Here is a 21,052-nt window from a genome sequence, read left to right as displayed (position 1 = left end):
TGCAGAGAACATGACAAAGCTCCTACTAGCTATGTTTCTGTCCTCAGACCCAGCATCTAAGCCAAAGTGCTGGAGCAGGGTAGGTTGAAAGCTACACAATTCATCTCTTCTTCTGGAAAGCCTAAATTCAAGACGCTGCAAAAGAAATGACTTTCATGTCTTATTCATCATCTATGTAATGCATCATCTCAACCTTACCTTAGTAACATGTTTTAACATAATTTAGTATTTTATTTTAAAATATTTTTATTTTTCAAACATCTGTAATTTTAATAATTAAACTAAGCAACTAGGGGACAATTTCAGAGTTCCATCCTTTCTCTGTAGTCTGGAGGACAGAACAAGTTCTTCACCATTACATCATCCACTCCTTAGATCCATTTCCCACCCTGGTGATAAGTGACCAAGTAATGTGAGAATTCTTATGAGTTTACCATTGCTGGTACTTTTTCTACTCATGATTCTACTTGTTGCAATACATTTAAAAAAGTGTATCAAGAAATACTGTTGCTGTATGAACTCTCAAATGTTAAAGAGTCTCTCTTTCTTGTCTTTATATAAACATATGCCTCATATATGACAATGACTAAGTGTTCTTATGACATCATATCCTTTTTCATAAAACACATCTACCAGGCTATGTGGTTATACTACAAATAACAATATAGAGTATGAAGTAATTTGTGATAGCTGGAATTCATATATTATTTTAATATGAATCCTTTACATTTGAAAAGAAATATAAAGAAATCAATGGGTAATGAGGCATGAAAAAAGATGAACAGTGTGGAAATTAGGCCCAAGGAAGGAAAGGTTTTCATTTCTCAACACAGTTAGAAGGTGGCTCGGCAATGGCTTGATTACTGGAATATGCTCACAGCCATCTTGTTAGTGGTCTACTCTAAGGAGACAGACAGTTTCTACAGGAGACATTACATATCACAACTCTAGGGGAGGCAAATCACAGCAAGATTAATTTTTATCAACTACATAAAAATCTTTCATATACTTCAGGTTGGTGATTGACACCTGGCATGGGTAAATGGGGGCACAGTCTCAGATTCAATGATCACTTTTCATACAGAATTATGAAGATACCACCAAAAATCAGACAAGAGAAGCCCCTTCAGGCACTTTACTATGTAGTGACTGTGCCTACTGCCAAAGCATTACCTTTGCATTCCCCTGTAAGGTACAAATGCATAGAAGTAGCAACTTAACCATCAACATCAAATGAGGGGTAATGGGAATGAAAACCACATTAGCAAAACCAAAGCAATGTCTGAAGTCAACACACACATGGATCTTCCTTCCTTCTGCAAAAGCTTCAACAGACGGGGAGTCGCTCTAGGCAGCAGAAGGAATATTATTTTGATTCTATACTGATCAGCACTGACCAGCAGAACACCAGAAGGTTAATGTTTACTTCTTTGATGAACAGGTGTGTGTTCCAGTCCTAACTTGTAGGAAAAATGTCAGTGAAATAAAAACAGAGTAAATCTTCTTGATGAGCTCAGTGCATGGGCTTCTGCAGTCAGACAGGATGCCACTGCTCCCCCAGACAGAGAGATTTAAAACAACTGGACCTCCTGAAGCCACTCTTCATAATGTCAAGCCATTTCTATGTCTGTACAGGTCACCACTATATTTTTGTCTTTTTTTTTTTGTTGTTTTTTCGAGACAGGGTTTCTTTGTGTAGCTTTGCGCCTTTCCTGGAACTCACTTGGTAGACCAGGCTGGCCTCGAACTCACAGAGATCCGCCTGCCTCTGCCTCCCGAGTGCTGGGATTAAAGGCGTGCGCCACCACCGCCCGGCTATTTTTGTCTTTTTATTTTCCTTTTTTCCTCCCTCCTCCTTTTTGTGGTGCTAAAGATCGAACACTGGCCTCTGCAATGCTATACTCTCTGGTTTTTTTTTTTGTTTGTTTGTTTGTTTTTTACATGTCTGTGTGTGTACATGTGTGGTATACATGCATGTGGCAGCGAGTCGAGGCCGTGTTGGATGTCTTCCTCTAGCCCTCTCCACTGAACCTTCTGAGATAGTCACTAGTTAGTGGTCTACTATGAAGGAAACAAAAAGTGTGAGGACTTCTTACTCGAACATGGAGCTCACCAACTGGCTTGGCTCGCCAGCTAGTGAGCAGAATCTGCCTGCCTGGCTTCCAGAGCTGGGGTTACAGCACATGTTAGCATGCATGTTTTTCTGTGAGCACTGGAGACTGACACTGGAGTCCTCACACTTGGGCTGCAAGCACTTTGCCCCTGGGCCAGCCCTCAGACCAGGGAGGAATAAAAAATGGCTTCCTGGTTTACATGCCAACTTTTTTCCCAGAAAAATGAACAAATAATTTAATTGTAGGTAGTATTTACTAAGTGTTCAAAAAATGTCATAAAGACTACAAATGCATTGTTATATTAAATACTATATAAAAATGAATAGGTACAGTTTAAGATAATATCAAAAGTTATTACTAAATTGCTACAACAGGGGAGTTTGCATTAAGTACTAAATACGAGGCAAATCTTATAACGTATTTTTAAAATTTCACTGTTTGTTTATATGTATGAGTCTCTGTGTGTGCACATACATGTAGGCACTTGGGGAGGACAGAAGAGAGTGTTAAATATCCTAGAATTGGAGGTACAGATGGTTGATCCAGACTTGGGGCACTCGGAATGAAACCTGGGTCTTCTGAAAGAGGCAAGCAACCCTAACTACCGAGTCACTGCTCGCTCTCGTTCTCTTGCTCTCTCTCTCTCTCCCTCTCTCTGTAAATATTTTTAATTACATGAGCCTGTTTAAAAAGTAAAAATCAATAAAGAAAAACTTTCCTTTGTCACTCTAGAGAAATTTATTCTTAGATGTACTGATAACATTGCCCAGTAGGATAATATTACTGCATAAGATTTGATTGCCAACTCTTTTTTTAAAAGTAATTTATTAATTTATATTTATTTTATGTGTGAACATTTTGCCTGGATACATATGTGTGCACCGCTTGCATGGTGCCTGTAGAGGTCAAAGAGGGTGCTGGATCCTTTGGGACTGGAGTTATGGATAGTTGTGAGCTATCATGTGATTGCTGGAAACCCGACCCCAGGTCCTCTGTAAGAGCAACAGGTGCCATCTCTCCAGTCCCCCACATTCCAACTCTTAAATACATTAGTGGTTTTTGCTTTTTGTTTCTCAAATAAAACTGATTAGATAAAGAGAAGCAACAGAAAAAATGGCTACTAAAAATATATCTTATTTAAAAATCTTAAGAATATTCTAGTGATTTGATTTTTGGAAATATTTGTATTAGAAAAACCAATACAGTTGTTCTAAGGGAATGCTTGTGACTGCAGCTGGCATAACAGATAACTGAATGAGGGAGGAAGAGCAAACATACTTACACTACCTTGAACTAAGCTTCCTCTGTGACGCCTCCCCCTTCTGTGAACGCATTTGTAAAAACATGGCTTTACAACCCTGTTACCTTGCTGGGAAGCTCTGAAGCCGGTTATAGGCCATGTGCAAGATCTTCAGACGTGGGTGCCCTGTTAACAAAGGCACACACTTATCGGTGAGGCTGTTGTTTGTCAAGTACAACTCCTGTAAGATACTGCTTGTCTCCTCAGAAAGCGTGGCTGGAGGCAAGGTTTCCAGTTTGTTTGCAGATGCATTCAGGAATCTCAGGCTGCAGAAACAAAATGCAGGAAAGTCCATTGATAAACTGGAGCTCTAGTCCAGATACCTCAGAAAATCCAGAAGCTGCACAAACAGGAAAAGGTGGGAGCTAGATTTAGAAACAGGAACAAAAAGACAGGTCCTAGTGTCTGGGAACTCAATTCAGCAGACATAGGGAGAGAATCCTTGCAGTAATCAGGTTCCAAATCAACAAAGAGAAAGGCAGGACAAGGTGGAACAGAATGTGCCATAGTTCTGTTCTCATAAGTAGCTTTTCCAACTCCAAAGACATCAGGCTGTGCAGGTGCAACAGCCAGGTATGGAGAGAGTCACCCCCAAAGTCTGTGGACAACCCCACCTGCCCACCATGGGGTCTGCCATATGGAAACACACCAGTCTCACGGTGCAAAAACATCCTTGTTTAACAACTGGTCAATATGCAGAGAAGGGCCCAGCCTTAATAAGACATCCAAATCACACTCCTTCCTCCAGGTTCAGACATCATCATGAAAGAGGGGACAGAAAGACTGTAAGAGATGGGGTGGTGGATGTCTATAAAAAATCATGTTTTCCAGACACAGTAGGGCAGGTGAACACATGGAGTCACAGCAGTTGTGACAGCACTCATAAGGCCTTTGCAAGCTCAAGCCAGAAAAACAAATCCCAGCACGAAGGGGACAGGTGGGCATAAAGTCCCACCCCTAGCTGAGGAGCTACTGGCATTTGAGAGCTGTTCAGAGGGGGGCAGTCAGTTTTCTTTAAAGGTGTGATCTCTGGTAGACTAGCCATGCTCCAGGGCAGCCCCCTCCAAGAGTATTTGGGAAACATAAACTGGAATCCTTGGGTTAAAGGGAGGGAGAATATGAGAATGAGAACACAAAGCTGGATGGGTTGGGAGGTAAACAGTTGATATGGGAGAAGCTGGAGAAGGGGGGATGAATATGATCAAAATACATTGCATCAAATTCTCCAAGAATTAAAAAAAATACTACTTAAAAATTCATCTTGGTTTAAACATTCACTATGAGTTCTGGGCTGTTCTAGCATATGTTGAGAAAAATAATTTTAAAAGGGAGAATATGAAATATTGGACACAGTTGTTTTTTATCTTGGATTTTTTAAAAAGGCTTTATATTAGGAGCCATCCCTAGTGCTGTCACTCTAAGCTCTCACGTGCTGCTTTAACACTCCAATTCTGCACACACACCCCAATGACACACACACACACACACACACACACACACACACACACACACACACACAACTCCACTACTTATCTGAGGAAATGCGCGACTTCCTCAAAATAGAACATGTTCCATTAAAGAAACATATATTCTGCTGACATGTAAAGAAAAAGGAGGGTTGAAGTGGGCTGTAGAGACCACAGTCATGGGAATGGCAGCCATGTGTTAAGGGAGCGGAAAACAGAAGGTCACTCAGGCAGTTCAGAACCGGGCTTAACTGGGAAAAAACTGTTCCATCACCAGAGATCTTGTACTATCTTAGGTCCGATCTCTGCAACCTGACTTAAATTTGCCAGTTAAGAACCTCCTCTGTGTAGAGTCAGAATAAATTAAAATGTAAGAGTTGCAGTTCTATTGCCCCTAAAATATCATGGAGTCGGGTCAACTGGGAAGCCATCTGACAACTATTAAATACAATTCTCTAGGAAATGTGTAGCTAAAGACACATAAAAGACTGGAGAGAGAATGATTTCATGAATATTTGCATAGTTTTAGGCCAGAAAAAGAGAAAATGTTGTTTTTAAAACACTGACACATCAATGCTTGTCTAGAAAGCTGTGAACAAGATTTTAAAAGCTTTAGGCATCTGAACAAGAGGAAGAAAATTATTCCCAAGGACTTCTTGTCAGCTTGAAATTGCCAGCTTTTAGGGAACTCTCCACTCTCTACAGAAAATTAAGAGGGAGAAAAACCTCGTACCACACTCCTCCAAGAAATGAAGCTAAGTTAGCTGGAATTATGGGGTTCAGTGCCACAGGATGAATCTGAACCACATAAAGCACAATCCTGCTATCGCCAAACATGTGGATTGACTCAATTTTTATTTTATCATGATCTCGGAAAAATCACATGCAATAGCCATTCTCTTACACTAGTCTTTCTTCAATTTGAGTATGTTAGCAGAAGCCTAACTGAATTGATTTCTTGGTCTAGGTGTCATCCTTCCTCCACAAGAACAACTACTTTCAGTGTGCAAAATCATAATCCCTCAGTGTGGAGAGCAGCTGACTTAATGACACGCTGCATGGCCCTTCCTCCATCTTCAGCCTGAGGGATGAGCTGTGTTCCTCAAACCACTATGATGTGGTAACGATTTTTAAGCTTCCAACTTACCAATTTCTGTAACAGCATAAAAAGATTTTTTAAAAAAGCAAAGAAAGTTTAATGTGCAAAGAGATGTTTCAGCCATGTAGCCTCCTCATGACAGTATCATCTAATTAAAGAAAGGCAATAAAATGCTCTCAGTGTTTTCATTTATCAGATGTTTTAGAGGAAGCAGAGTGTGCTCCTATTTTCCATTTCCCTAGACAATCTCATCATCCTAGATGTCCCTCAGATTTCACAGAAGACAGAAACCAAAGCTGAGAAAGTCAAATCACTTGGCGGTGGTCAAACAGTGATGAGCAGCAATGACAAAAATTTCATCAATCTCAAGCAGCCCATTATTCCTGAATAGCTCTCCAGAATTCCGATGTTAAAAACAGTAATAAAAACCTTTTCCAAAGAACATTTTCATGGGCCCCTTTCTCTAAAACTGCTGGGGTCTAGCAGGACCCGCTGAAGAGCCTGTGTGCACGTACTTCAAATTCAATTCTTATAATAATTAACAGCTGGGAACTCAACACCTCTTCTTAGCAGAAAGCAAAGGGCACAGATATGGTTCCTGCCCAAGAGTACTTGGGAAGCCACAGCCACACAGAGCAAACCACTTCCTGCTTCCAGAGCTACTGCTCTATTCCTCTACCTTGGCACACTGTCTGCCTGGTTCTGGGTTGTCTTGTTTTGTTTGATTTTCAGAAGCTCTCATAGAACCTAAAATTCTACAGACATCCTACCTCTGTAGAGGAGCGCAGCACTCGGTGCCATAACAGACTTTCCTTGGTCATGGTATCTTAGCACAGCAATAGAAAAGTAACTAAGACAAGAATGTTAGTCAACATCATCCATCATCACTAAAATGAGGTTGGGTAGAATGCTACTCATCATCACTAGGGTAAGCTGTGTCGAACGGCACTCCTCCATGGTCTATCATCATGAGAATGAGGTTGTGCATTTTTGGCAGAGAACGGAAGTTATACCATTCTCAGTGCACCATATTAGGAGGAACACAGGCCAATGTCTTCACTACTCTCAACATTAACTCAGATTACTTGGTATTACCAATTATAACCACTTAAACTTCCATTTCCCGCCCCCTCTGTAGCTAATGAATTTGTGCGGAGATCAGTTAATAATGCCCACGTCCCACTTATCATCACACTTTTCTTTAGATTTTATTGATCTATCCATTCTCACGTGCATTTAAAGGACACCATCCGCAGGCACTGGTTCTGCTGTTTTACCATCTGGGTCCTGGTACCAACTCAGGCCCTTGGTGGCGAGTGCTTTGCCAGCTGAGCCATCCTGCTGGCTCTTGCTTATTATCTTTTGCTTTTAACAACTTTTTCAATAATGTTAGCCAAATTTGTATGACTGCTTTTACTTACAGTTTGTGATTGGGAATTAAACTGTAAGGAGAATTCCCATTTATTTGCTCAATTTTTTCCTTTGTGCTAATAACAATTTATAGGCATTTATTTTACTCTACTGGAATAACTCATTCCTCTCATTTTGCATTCATTACAAAAGCTGTCTCAGACACAGCATGTTTTCTGACATACCTTTGAGTTCGCCTTTTCTTTAGTCAGCTCCAGTGCTAGAATCAATCCTAGTTTACTTCTGTGAATTCAGTGTTTTGATATTTTCTTCAGACAACTTTTGAACATTTCTTAAGTTTATTCTAAGCATCCAGTCTTTCTTGATGCTATTGTAAATGGGGGTTTGCAATCAACATACTGTCTCCCGCTGGCTATTGCTTGAACCTAAGAAGCCTCTTGGTATGAATTTCATATCATGCTACCCTATGTGACTGACATGCTTGAGACTGAATTACTGATTACCAACTCTAGAGTTTTTAGGTATGCTCCTGTGTGTGTGTGTGTGTGTGTGTGTGTGTGTGTGTGTGTGTGTGTGTGTGAGAGAGAGAGAGAGAGAGAGAGAGAGAGAGAGAGAGAGAGAGAGAGAGATGTTTAGTCTCAGGTATTATAACATTACATAAAAATACACATTTTTCTTCTATATGATTTTAGAGGAAAGTGTTTTTGTTCCAACAATTACCTTGTACTTATCCATTGTTACTAAATTATTCCCCACTCCCACCCTGGAGTGTGTGTGTGTGTGTGTGTGTGTGTGTGTGTGTGTGTGTGTGTGTGTACAAAAGCAAGAAATCAGTGCTGAGCTGGGTGCCTTCCTCAATCACTCTCCACCTGAGCTTCTGACACAGAATCTCTCCCTGCACCAAGAGCTAACTAATCCAGCTAAATTACTTGTCTGGCAAGCCACAGAAACCTTCCTGTCTGCATGTCAGCAGTTGGGCTACAGGCACGAGCCACCGCTCCGGGCTTTCCCCCTGCGGGGCTGGCGGTCTGCAGATCTTCATGCTGGCATGGGGAGCACTTGCCCACCTGAGCCCTTTCCCCAGGCTGGCCTTGTGGGTTTTCTGAGCATTTACTACTCTAAGATCTTCAGTGTGGTGCCAGATGATATTCTTTTGATTACAGTTCTAAAAGTCAGCTCTGCTCAATGGTTAGTGCTGTTGTTCTTCAAGGACTTAAATGTATGCCGATCCTTTCCTTTTGTTCTTTCTTCCATTCTCACCAATTTACCACTTACTCCCAAGTTCTTCTTTACCACATTTTTACTTTTCTCATCTAAGTTTCTGTTTATTCTTAAAAAGAACTTGGTCTTATATAAAAAGCTTAAGATGCACCTTTATCAACTTTTTAAAATGTTGCTACTTTGCATTAATATTTTTGAGGAGTCTAATGACTGTCTAAATATGTGCCCTTTAAAATCCCTCTATTTCCCCCATCCCCCAAGACAGGGTCTCTCTGTGTGGTTTTGGAGCCTGTCCTGGACTTCCCTTTATCTTTTTAATACAGCCCTGAAAAGTTTTGGTTTTCAGTATCTAAATTTAACTATTAGATCTCAAAGTTGATCACTGAGATTATCCCAGGTACTTAGTTAGTAGTTCTTTTCAAATATACCTTAAGATCTTTTTGTATGTGTGTTATAAAAATGCATTAAACTTTAAATAATTGTTAATTCATTCTGTCCCACTATTTTCTCTGTTCTTCAAGAGCTCAACATGTAAATTCTGCTCCTTTGGGGCCCGTTTTCCACTTCCCCTGTTCATCTCTAACCCTTTTATTTCTTCTTCCCGTTTGCTTCTCTGCCTTTCCTTAATGTCTTTGTGAGTTCTTAGTTGAAAGCACCACCCTTTATCCACCTGGTGACACGCTGCTCATTTATAAAATGATTGCTAGATATCCTTTCCATTTTATGAGTCCCTGTTTGTCCACTTTTGTTCTTAACTTCCCATTTTTTTCTTTTTTATAACTTCAAATGTGCATGAGTATATTTAATTCTGCTTGGAATGTTGCCTTACATTTTTGTCTTCACAATGACTTAGGGGAGTATGTGTGTTCTTTTTGTTTTTTCTTAGGCACTGTTTATGGATATGTTCACCATTTCCCTGTTGATTGTCAAGTCATCTGGTTATTTATAATGGTCTTTTAAATTATGTGTATATGTGTGGAGGCCAGAAGGTGTCAGATCCCCAGAGCTGGAGTTACAGGGAACTGTGGGAAGCAGAACCTGTGTACTGGGAAGTGAACTTGGGTTCTCTGCATGAGCAGTAAGCCATCTTAACCATTCAGCCAGCTCTCTCTCTATCCTGTTGATGAGATTCTAAGTCACTGGGACCATGTGCTATCCTAAGCGATTTTGTTTGGACTGAGAACAGATGGATGTTGTATCCTCTAACGTTCTGTTCACAGACCTTTGTACCCCTGATCCTGCTTCCCTTCCCTTGCACCAGCTGTCTTAGTCAGGGTTTCTATTACTGCGACGAAACACCATCACCAAAAAGCAAGTTGGGGAGGAAGGGGTTTATTTGGCTCACACTTCATCATTGCTGTTCACCACTGAAGGAGTCAGGACAGGAACTCAGACAGGGCAGGAACCCGGAGGCAGGAGCTGATGCAGAGGCCATAGAGGGGAGCTGCTTACTAGTTTGCTTCCCATGGCTTGCTCAGCCCATGTTCTTATAGAACCCAGGACCAGCAGTCCAGGGATGACACCACCTACCATGGGCTGACCCTCCCCCACACCCAGTGATCACTAATTGAGAAAATGCCTTACAGCTGGATCTCATCGAGGCATTTCTTCAGCTGAGGCTCCTTCCTCTGATGACTCTAGCTTGTGTCAAGTTGACACAAAACCACCCAGTACACCAACCCAAGTGACTGACCCTCAACTCTTAATGATCTTTCCTGGACAGTATTCATGGTTACTCTTATGAATATTCAGAACATTTGGTTAAAGTCTTCTGGATCATTCCTGTTAGCCCTATGTGGAACTAGTCACCAGAGTATGACCCCTGCCAAAATCTCATAGCTGGCTATCCTCTGATGCTCACCTTCCCTTCCCCAGGGTCCAGGGAAATCTTGGAACTTTTCTATGTAGTCTAATTCTCACTGTCTGACTCTCTGCTTTTGACAAACCTGCCAGTTGATTTTGATGCTAATAATCTCTGAAGAGCCACCACATACAAGTATTTGAGAAACACAAGCGATAAAGGATGTGCTCTCCCAAGGACCACTGAGTCTTCCATAGGAATCTATTTGTCAGCAGGATCTCCTGTGGTCACCTTGAGCTTTCAGTGTTTGGTGGAGCTTGTACACTAGAATCACAAAGCTGACCTCATTAAACATGCTGATTCCGGCTCTCCTTCTAACATCTCAGTCAGTGGAACTGAGATAAAAGCCAGGAATCTTCAAGTTCTCTAGAGGATTCTGAAGATTTGCTTTTAGAAACACTTTTAATCTACCACATCCCTCCAAACATCAGAACTTCAAAGATAGCTCACTTAAATAAAAATGTGGGCAAGTCAGCTTTTCAAAATGCCAGAAATATCTGCCTTTGCCAAAGAGCACCAGTTGTCATGGTCAATTGATCACCTTCTTCTGATTTTCTGTTCTCTTTTAGTTCCTTTGATATTTACACATATTCTGTCTGAGTCACTCAAGCTTATGGTTTACGGTGTGACTAATACTCTGGGGATAGTTAATGAGTACAAATGAGAAATACCATGAACCTCATTGGCATATAGATGTCCCCACCCCCATCGCCTGCCTCTGAGCATCCTGGGTCTGCTCCAACCACGTATAAAAACAGACCTGGGTCCTGCCACTACCGGGGTCTATACAAATTTCCTTTAAAAGTATTTATTGCAGCTTTTTTAGTTGGACTAATTCCACCAGGAGCTGTCTGGCCATCAAATGTGCATGATGAGCGTAGGTGGATAGGGAGTCAGTCACTGCCAAGACTTTAAGAAAGAACAGAAGGATGGCAGTACCTCTGGCTGTGACTCATCCACTCTGGCGACCCACGGGGAATTACCTAGCCTTCCTCTGACCATCTGTTGGTGACAGCCAAGTATCTGAAACTCCTTTGGTGTTTCCATCATGAGAACTCTCATCATAGAGCAAAAAGATGTTCAGCAAGATGAGGAGTAGAATATTTACCAGTTTACCTAACAGAACCAAATACTGCTCTCTCTCAAGATGCAATATCACAGTCAATTTCTTAACAATATATGGTGCATCAAATTTCACATCCATCTACAACTCTGGCTATGAGCTTATATTTATTTTAAAATGTGTTAATTTTAATTGTCATAAGTGTATAGGTATTTATATTTATAGTGTGACATTTCAATTCAAGTATAGAGTATGAACTGCCATTTTTAAAAGCAATCAAATAAAACCCAAAGGTGAATATAAAAAGTAAATTCATAAACTGGTGGTCAGGTTGTAAGAACGCTACCAAGATGGGCTGCAAGCTTCCAGAAGAATGAAGACTTCACTAAAAGTCACCTAATTGAAAGTAGATGCCCTTCTCTTGTTTATCACATAACTCCCTGCTAACGGGGCCCAGCCCACATGCTCTGTTCTCAGTGATGCAGTCTAACCCAGAACTGGAAACAATGATTCAATATCACAAGGAATATTAAAAACACTCTTGTTAAGATGTGATTTATGGAGTAAACCGACAGAAGAATTCATGTAGTTTCAATAATGCCTACGAGCTACCTGCTAAGCACAAACAGTAAATTCATCTTATCAGTCAGCAACCAAGTGTTCTTCCTCACACCAATAAGCCAGGCTGTCCCTATGGCTGTCTTTTCTATCCTCTTAAATCTAACTTCTATTGTGTTCATTGTGCAGTTTTTTCTAACTGTGTATTACGGTTTAAGCCACTTGGCAATAACAGCTACAGCCAACCATTTCCAGTGTCTAAAGCATCGAGCACAGTGGCTGAACCATCAACTAAGACAAAGCACAACAAATGTGCAAGACACTTGCAACAAGGCTGCTTCCTGAGAAGCCCCAAACTCTGGTGTTTTCTCTGACGGCCACTGCTTCCCTTTTGACAGTGGCTTGCAGATCTCCACTGCTGACCCGAACTCAAAAGGCTCACTTTTCTCGCCTCCTCCTGGCAGTTGCCAGGATTTACAACTTGCCTACTCTGTGGTTCTTCTCTCAATCTCCAACTAAATGTTCACTGAATTTCAAAAAGAAAACACATTTCTCTTAACATTTAAATTAATCCCTGTCTTATAGTTTCTATTGCTGTGAAGAGACACCATTGCCACAGCAGCTCTTAAAAAGGAAAACATTTAATGAGTTAGCTTATGGTTTCAGAGGTTTATTCCATTATCATCATGGTGTGATATGGTGGCGTTTAGGCAGACATGGTGCTGGAGAAGGAGCTGAGAGGTCTGCATCTTAATCAGCAGGCAACAGAAAGTGAACTGAGACACTGAGTGTGGCTTCAGCCTATATGAGACCTCAATGCCCACCCCACAGTGACACACTTACTCCAACAAAGCCACACCTCCTAATAGTGCCACTCCCTATGAGCTTATGAGGGCCAATTACATTTGAACTGCCACAATCCCTCATCAAACCAACTTCTTCAAATGCTTAGATACAATTATTTAGGAAAACTGTTCAAATATGAGGGGAAGCTGGGGAAGTAGCTCAGAACGTTTGTCTATAGCCCAACATATATCAGGCTCTGGGTTCAATTTCTACTACGTCAAAAATCTAAAATTACAATTTTTGATTATTGGGAACAGAACACTAATCCACTGTGAGTGGCACCATTCCCTGGGCAGATATTCCTGGACCATATAAGAGCAAATAAAATGAGTTGAACACTAACATGAACACATTAATTCACTGTTCTCAGCACTTGACTGTGCATGTGATGTGACCAGCTGTTTCAAGTACCTGCTGCCTTAACTTCCCTGAAATACAGGGATTATAACCTGCAATCGTGAACCAAATCAATCCTTTCTCTCCTAAGTTGTTTTTGTCAGGGAGAATTACCACAGCAAAAAGAAATGAAGACAATCAGATAATTAAGCAAAGTCTAAAAATGCCTGCACCACTCCTGTCCAAGGAGTGGTATCAGAGTTCACATCTCATTCGCAAGACACATGTTTAGCACAGTACAAAATACCATTCTCTACAAAGAGCAGTGACATCAGTAAAGATCTACAAGATGCTGCTTTCTCCATCCCACACAAAATGGTAGAAAGGTGGCTAGCTGAACCAAATTTTCATATACCTAGGAGAGATAATGAAGTTCCCACAAATGAGCTCAGATCATCTGTGATAAAATCCTCAGTCACAGGCACCACGTGCAGGCTCAGGTAAACACTGAAGACAGTCAAAACGCTTTACCTGTCAGCCTTCATGAGAAGGTTAGGTGGGAGCTCAATGAGCTGGTTATGCTGCACATCCAAGACCTCCACCGACGTTCTCTCTAGTCTTTCAGGAAGCCTTGCCAACTGGTTGTGTCCTGCCAGCAATTTCCGGAGACTACTATTACAAAATAAGCTGTACGAAAGGGACAAAAAACAGAAGGCAACTATTTATATAGGGCTAATTCGGGATGAGGGTAAAAAAAGTAGGATTTAAATAATCATCATTCCACAAATTATACATTAATTCAGTACAGGCTAACAGGCTCACTTTAATTTATTAATTTATTTTAGTCAATGTATATGAGTGTTTTCCCTGCATGTATGTATGTGGGTACCTGGTACCTGCAGAGGTGAGAAGAGGGCATCCAAAGCCCTTGATTTGGAGTTACAGATGGCTGCAAGCCATCATGTGGGTGCTGGGAATTGAACTCAGTCTTATGCAAGAGCTGCCAGTGCTCCAGAATGCTGAGTTATCTCCCTAGCTTTAGCAGGTTTATTTTAATATAAACTTGGAGCTATTTGTATTTCAGTGCTTTCTATATCTGTTTCACAGAAGGAAACACTGAAGAGCTTGGTCTAACCCTGATCCAAAGGTGAGCTTTACAAGGCTGTACGCTTCTTCAGACATACAAGGCTAATGTCCTGTCCAGAGTCTGAATAAATGCAGCAATTTATAGAGATGATTAAGAGTAAGCAAAGTCTTCAATGACAGTAAGCTTTTTAAGTACATCTAATAAAATGTTACATTTTACTTCATAATTTAGTTTTCCCTTTTTCTCTCCCTAATGCCTATATATTTTAGTATCCATAGTTCCACCCTATACCAAAGTAGACACTCTCTCCTAAAGAGAATAGAATGGGTAGGTCCAACTGACTGCAGTATTAATATCAAGTGATAACTAGATTTAGTTCAGTCCTTCTGGATACTGTCTAAGCAATAAAATATTACTTCTCTTTCCATGTATTTTCATTTTTAAATAATAAATAGCTTGTTTGGTCGAACTCATCATATACCCTCCTTAGAGAAACAAAGTTTAAATATAAAATCAATTCTTACAAATCACTTTTGCTTGAATATTAGACCACCAACTAGAATTGTACAAAATCTGCAACTCAACACTGACGGAAAGAGCAATAGGTATTGTTTTTGTTTCACATTAAAAAAAATACAGAGAGAAACACTGAATTCTATGACAATATAACACTTGGTATTTACTTTGAATAATCATTTGTTTAGATCCACAAAAGCCTATACTGGTACAGAGCCAATCAAATATGGCTTTGGGAAAATGGTAAAACCTCAAGTTATCTTGTATTTCTTAGTGTGTGTAAGCACATTTAGGTCCTGATGTACCACTTGTTGGACTGAGGTGGGAAAGACAAGATGGAAGAATACTAAGAAAGACAATGGTAAAAAGTTTTCCAACAATTTTCCTCCCTAAATGTGGCCATTTTCTTTTTCATGTCCCTCTTCTAAAAGCACTGGGTCTAAAAAGTCTGTGTCTGTATGACTATCTGTCTGACCATCTTTCTCTCTAGTGATGATTGTTTCATGAGGGTCAAATAAATGCTCAATTAACTAATACTCTGGGGGCAGAAAGTATTTTTAAATGGACCAGATTTATGGATATTATGATGGCTGAAGAACGAAGAGAAATTAATCATTTCAGGGACTGAACTGATTGGATTTATTTTATGAGAGCAATATTCTAACACAAACGGAACTACATAGGCATTTCGAAACTCTTAAGATTAAGATAATTCGTATCACTTGACTCACTATGTCTAAAATTCTTTTTTTTTTCAAGACAGGGTTTCTCTGTATAGCTTTGGTGTCTGTTCTAGATCTCGCTCTGTAGACCAGGCTGACCTCAAACTCACAAAGATCTCCCAAGTGCTGGGATTAAAGGCGTGTGCCATCCCTGCCCTGCCTAAAATTCTTTTAGTGGTGTTATAAATATTTCACATTTGTTCACATTTGGTATCTATATCTACAGTTCTTCTCCACTAGAACTAGTTACACCTCAGGTGCTCACTGTGTGTGTGTGTGTGTGTGTGTGTGTGTGTGTGTGTGTGTGTGTGTGTATGTGTGTGTGTGTGTGTGTGAGAGAGGGGGGGGAGGGGGAGGGGGAGAGGGAGAGGGAGAGGGAGAGGGAGAGGGAGAGGGGGAGGTGGGGGCAGAAGTCAACACTTGGCTATCTTCTTCAATCATTCTTAATTTTTCTGAGGCAGCGTCTCCCAATGAACCCATGGCCCATCAACTGGTCACAGGCTGGTCACTGCACTGCAGGGACCCACTTGTGTCTGCTTCCAGGGCTCGGGTTACGGACACATGTGACCAGGCTTGGCTTTTGTGTGTGGGTACTGCGGACCCACGCTCAGGCATTTTACTGACTGAGCTGTCTCCCCAGCGCCTACTCACACTTTTAGAAGTCAATTAAAAATTCTGATATAAAGATCAATTAAAGGTTAAGCTAAATGTTACTTTTATCTTATTTGTATTGATATTTTTGATTATACATTGACAGAAACAACTTTTCTCTGTCCTATGAATGGCTAAAAATGTTGAATTAACTGAACTCAAATTTTGGTAGCAACTTGCCATCAATTATGTTTAAATTACTACTCAAATTAAAATTAATAATCAGTGTCTTGGTCAGAAGAGCCACACTTCCAATGCCAGGCATCACATGTAGACCATAGGAACACTGAGGTGAACACCATGTTCATCACAGAAAGTTCCCATGATGGCCTAGGAAAGACGTTTCCAACGGTTTATTAACTACCTGGCTAGTCACAATAACTCAATTGGAAAAGATTTTTCTGTATCTATGGATACTGGAAATCATCACATGGCTACTTCAAAAATCTTGTTGCTAGAGAACCAATTATGATGGGGAGATGAGTCAGTGGGTAGAGCTCTTGCTGTAAGGCCTGACAAGCTGCATTGAGATCCTCAGAACCTGCAAAAGCCGGAAGCAGAGGCACTCATGTATGAAATCCGTGTGCTTCTACGGGTGAAATAAAGATCTCCGGAAATGTGAGGGCCAGCTAGCCTGATTGAGGGCCATCGGCGCATCAAGAGGACCTTGTCTTCTCCAAGGAGACAGGGAGGCCCCCAAGGCAGTCCTCTGGCCTCCACGTGTGCACCACGCACACACACCCCCAACACTATTAAAAACACAAACTTTGAAAAAGGGTAAGAGGTAAAGAAGAGAAAGAAAATGAAGTCTGTAGCGTTCCCATTTCAAATTTGAAATCAAAGAGAAAAAGACAACCTAGTTCGCTCTTTCAAGGTTTAGTGTCCAACCATATCCACCTGCCTCGTGTCCCACCACCACCAAAACCGCATCCCTGGGAAAACAAACATTATCTAGGGCAAGGAAGACATACTGACTGACAGACAGACAGAGTAGAGTCTGAAAGAATTAAGATTCCAGAGATATGCCATTTATACTGTTTACCGAGTCTGAGCATTCCTGGTTTATTTGTAATTTTCCAATAAGCAGCACACCTGGTATGGATCTGCAATGTCAGCCTCAACATCAAAGACTTATTGCTCTCCACCCCATAACGATACAGGAATAAAAAACAATGAATACACTTAAAAACAGACTGTCTTGGGGTTCATAACAAGCTAATAAGATAAACACTAAGTCAGTATATCATTACTGATCATCTGGGGGTTTTTTTGTACCCTTTCATTTTATCTGAAATACTTACCGGGCAGGAAGTTCACATATTTGATTATGGCCAATATCTAAAACTTCTAACTTTCGGCTTTCACATACCCACTCAGGCACACTTTCTAGGCAGTTTCTAAGGATAAGAACATAGAAAATATTATTTTAAAAATTAAATCTGAAAAAAAAAAAAAAAAATTAAATCTGAAAAGGGGGAGGGGTGAGGGGAAAAATTATATCTGGCCTCAAATATCTAGTTTAATTTTTTAAATTTATGTATGTCTGTGTGTATGTACACATTCATGCAGGTGCCCACTGAGGCCAGAGGAAGGCAAAGGATTCCCTGGAGCTGGAGCTACAGACAGGGGGGAGTCCTTGGTATGGGCGCTGGAAGTGAAATCCAGTCCTCTGCAAGAGCAGCACACTGTACTGCTGGGCAATCTCTCCAGTCCCTCAAATATACTTTTAAGATCAACACAACTACAGAGAAATAAAATATTTTTCAAAATGCCAAAATGCAATGAACAAGATCAACAGGTTATATAAAACCACCACATTTTAAAACCAAAATGAATTATTATAACAGAGAAGAAATAAAAACTAACAGATTCACATCTGCAACATCTCTAACATCTAAAAGATTGCTCTCTCTCAGATGTTAACACCCCTTTAAAGACCACTACAAATTCAGAAAGAGGGAAAAAGTGATCCAGGTAAGTCAAATGATAAAGTAACCAAGTATTACTTTCAAGTTTACATTTTTATCATTGGCATTAAATATTTCCCAATTTTACTTGGCATCACGAAAATACAGCCCCTGGGAAGAATGGGAAGTGAAATGGTGGACTAACAGTTAAAACAGAATTAATTATTTGAAAATGTTTACTTGGGCATTTAACAATAATTACTATAAACAAGTGAACTGAACCAATAATAACTTTTATTAAATGATCTGACCACTAGAAAAATATACTATATTTGAATTGCTTCCTTTTAGCTTTAAACAAAAATATACAGTCAGGAACAATAAAAGCATCCCCACTCTGGAGGGACGGACCCAAAGACCTCACACATGTTTGTCAAGATGAATTCATTATGAACAAATACACAAGGTTGAAAAAATAAGATGCTTGGGAAAAGGACAGAAAGACATTTTAACAAAAATGGTGGACTGACCAATGAAGAAAAAAAAAGTTACAAAAGTTTTCACTAAATATGGAAATAAAAGGCATTATTTTCCTACTATTTATATGGGCACACACTGTTGTGCTCTAAAAACTGTTTTATTTTATAAGAGTTAACTCTTGAAACAGATTAAAAGATAGGAAAGTGGAAGAACTCCTTCATAAAAGCAATCACAGGACAGGGAAATTAAACCAGCATAGGGAAATGTCAAAACAGTGTAAACTGTGCTGAAGAACTCTTAAGGTCCTAATAACGACCTTTCTCAACACCCTGGGAGGAAGCGCACATGACGCAGGCATGCACACACGAGGCAGGAGGTGCCAGAAGGAAGACTAACAATATTTCAGTGACAAATTCAGGGTTCTGACCTGGGGATGCCAATTACACTCTATGCATTAGAGGAAAACAGGTTTTTTCTACAGCTAACTCTCTGAAGTAAGTCTGTACATGGTATATATACCTATGTATACAAACTCCTGTTTTCATTTAAAAGCTGAAAAATTAAGTCCAGAGTTGATAAGGAGGAGTGGGAAAAAAAAACCCCAAGAATTTAATCAAGTAATGTCTGAGTTTAAATAAATAAAAGTAGCAATTTAATAGGAAATTCATGAAACAATTCAAAGAACTTTATATCTTTAAACTTTATTAAGTTTATAATAAAGTTACAATTGGAATAATTCTCCCAATAGCTAAAAACTAAAAAGGCTAATTATTATTAAAATAGCTAAATGTATGTGCTTTCATGATGAAGGTGAAGTCTATACCTTAGGACTCACACTGCCATTGGGAGTACAATGGGTGGAGACTCAGAACACACCACAGCTCACACCCTCAAATGGCTTATGGTTGGGATCTTCAGAGAGCCAGACCCCATGTGCTCTGCAATTTTGGGTATTTCCTTAAAATGAGTTTCAATTTTAGTAGGTTAACATTACTGATGTTTCACTTGTGTAAATACATGCTGTAGACAAAGCCAGGCCTTTATGTCATGGGGGAGGATCTGGCCCCGTTTGTATTTTAGGCACTGGAGTAAGTGAGACCGGCCACAGAAGCAAAGCTGCGTTACAGTCAGAGGGTCTGCCTACCTACCACAAGCTAAGAGCCCAACAGCTCACAGTCTCTGGCAAGTCCACGTGTGGACCAAGTGACAGAAAGGGACTTAGAGACGCGCAGTGCTTTAAGAGGCAGTGCTGTATTTCAGGAAAAACACACAAGGTCTAATTTATATACGTAAGGGCTACTGCACCTTCAAGTCACCCTCTAGCTTCCAAACTTTTAGGTACAAACCTAGGGTCCAAATCGGTTCCAGAGCTGGGGGTGCTACCGCAGTGGTGGGAGCTTGATTAGCCTGGATGTGGCCTCAAGTTTGAACTCAGGTACAGGAAAAACACAAAAAGATGGCATCCAAAGGCACCCGGTTTTGTTTTGTTTTTTTTTTGTTGTTGTTGTTGTTTTTTGATGAAATTTTAAATTAAGTTTAATTTTTATTATTTTAAAACACTTTAGTTTTTATTGCTTTCCTTCAAAATCTATAAAACATCTCAGGCCTAGGCTTGGATAGAATCAGCTACAGAACTCCCCAATAGGCTGGCAGTTCTATGTGATCTGCCTTCTTCTTACCTTGAGACATCCATGGAAGACAGATAATTTGGAACTGGGTAAACATCAAGTTGAACAAGTTCTATGAAGGAAAAAAACCCACAAATACATTACTACCCATGTGATCTGTAAGCAGAAAGCACTGTCCTTTCGCCCTCCTCTGTTTGGTTTGGGAAGTACAATGAATGCATCTTCTTGGGTAACTTTAACTGCAGGAGAGCAAAGCCATCTTCCAATGAGCCATTCACTCTCCGCTCTATTTGATTATGTGCTTCTCACTGTTGTGTATGTACTGAACTGTACCTAAAAGGTCACTCAAATGAACACCGTATTTTTAATCCTCACACATTGCTGACTCCCTCACAATGAAACAGCACACTCCAGAATGCCATAAATGAGTTCCGCCAGTCAGATTAGAAAGTTTCCTAAACTTAGGAAATGTGACACCACTGTCTGCCTAGGGCTCTGTTCCTTGGACAGAGCAGTTTCTGAAAGCCCAGCTCTCTTAATTCACAGGTTCAGTCTTTGCACAGCTGCCTGCTCTGGTCCCAGTGAGAGGCTCATAGAGTAACTTTTGGTACCGGCTCTCTTCTTTCCCGCGTTTCAGGGACACACCTTTGAGCAGGGATGTTGCGGATGCTCTCGGTCCCTGCCCTAAGTGCACCTTGCCCACCGCTCTCACTGTCAGTGTGAGACATCACTTCTGTCGCACACCTCCTCTCCCAAGGGTCTCTCCTACAGGTCTCACTATCTGACGACACCACACATCCCACAGTTAATAAACAACCCCCAAATA

The 21,052-nt window shown here is 40.5% G+C and overlaps 1 protein-coding gene across 1 annotated transcript in view; it reads right to left on the bottom strand.

Moving 5' to 3' along the window:
* Nucleotides 1-21,052, bottom strand: part of Phlpp1 (PH domain and leucine rich repeat protein phosphatase 1) — a 207,023-nt gene that overhangs the window by 33,945 nt on the left and 152,026 nt on the right. Inside the window, exons 8-11 of the mRNA XM_006995013.4 lie at nucleotides 20,278-20,338; nucleotides 17,513-17,608; nucleotides 13,767-13,922; nucleotides 3,480-3,680 (exon numbers count right to left, since the gene is read on the bottom strand). Of these exons, the coding sequence (XP_006995075.2) occupies nucleotides 3,480-3,680; nucleotides 13,767-13,922; nucleotides 17,513-17,608; nucleotides 20,278-20,338 (514 nt within the window). The remainder of the gene's footprint in view (nucleotides 1-3,479; nucleotides 3,681-13,766; nucleotides 13,923-17,512; nucleotides 17,609-20,277; nucleotides 20,339-21,052) is intronic.

This window comes from Peromyscus maniculatus, chromosome 11, assembly GCF_049852395.1.
Source record: "Peromyscus maniculatus bairdii isolate BWxNUB_F1_BW_parent chromosome 11, HU_Pman_BW_mat_3.1, whole genome shotgun sequence".
In the NCBI taxonomy this organism is placed as follows: domain Eukaryota; kingdom Metazoa; phylum Chordata; class Mammalia; order Rodentia; family Cricetidae; genus Peromyscus; species Peromyscus maniculatus.
Note: the sequence above shows the minus strand (reverse complement) of the source record. Positions and strands in the feature narration are given on the sequence as shown.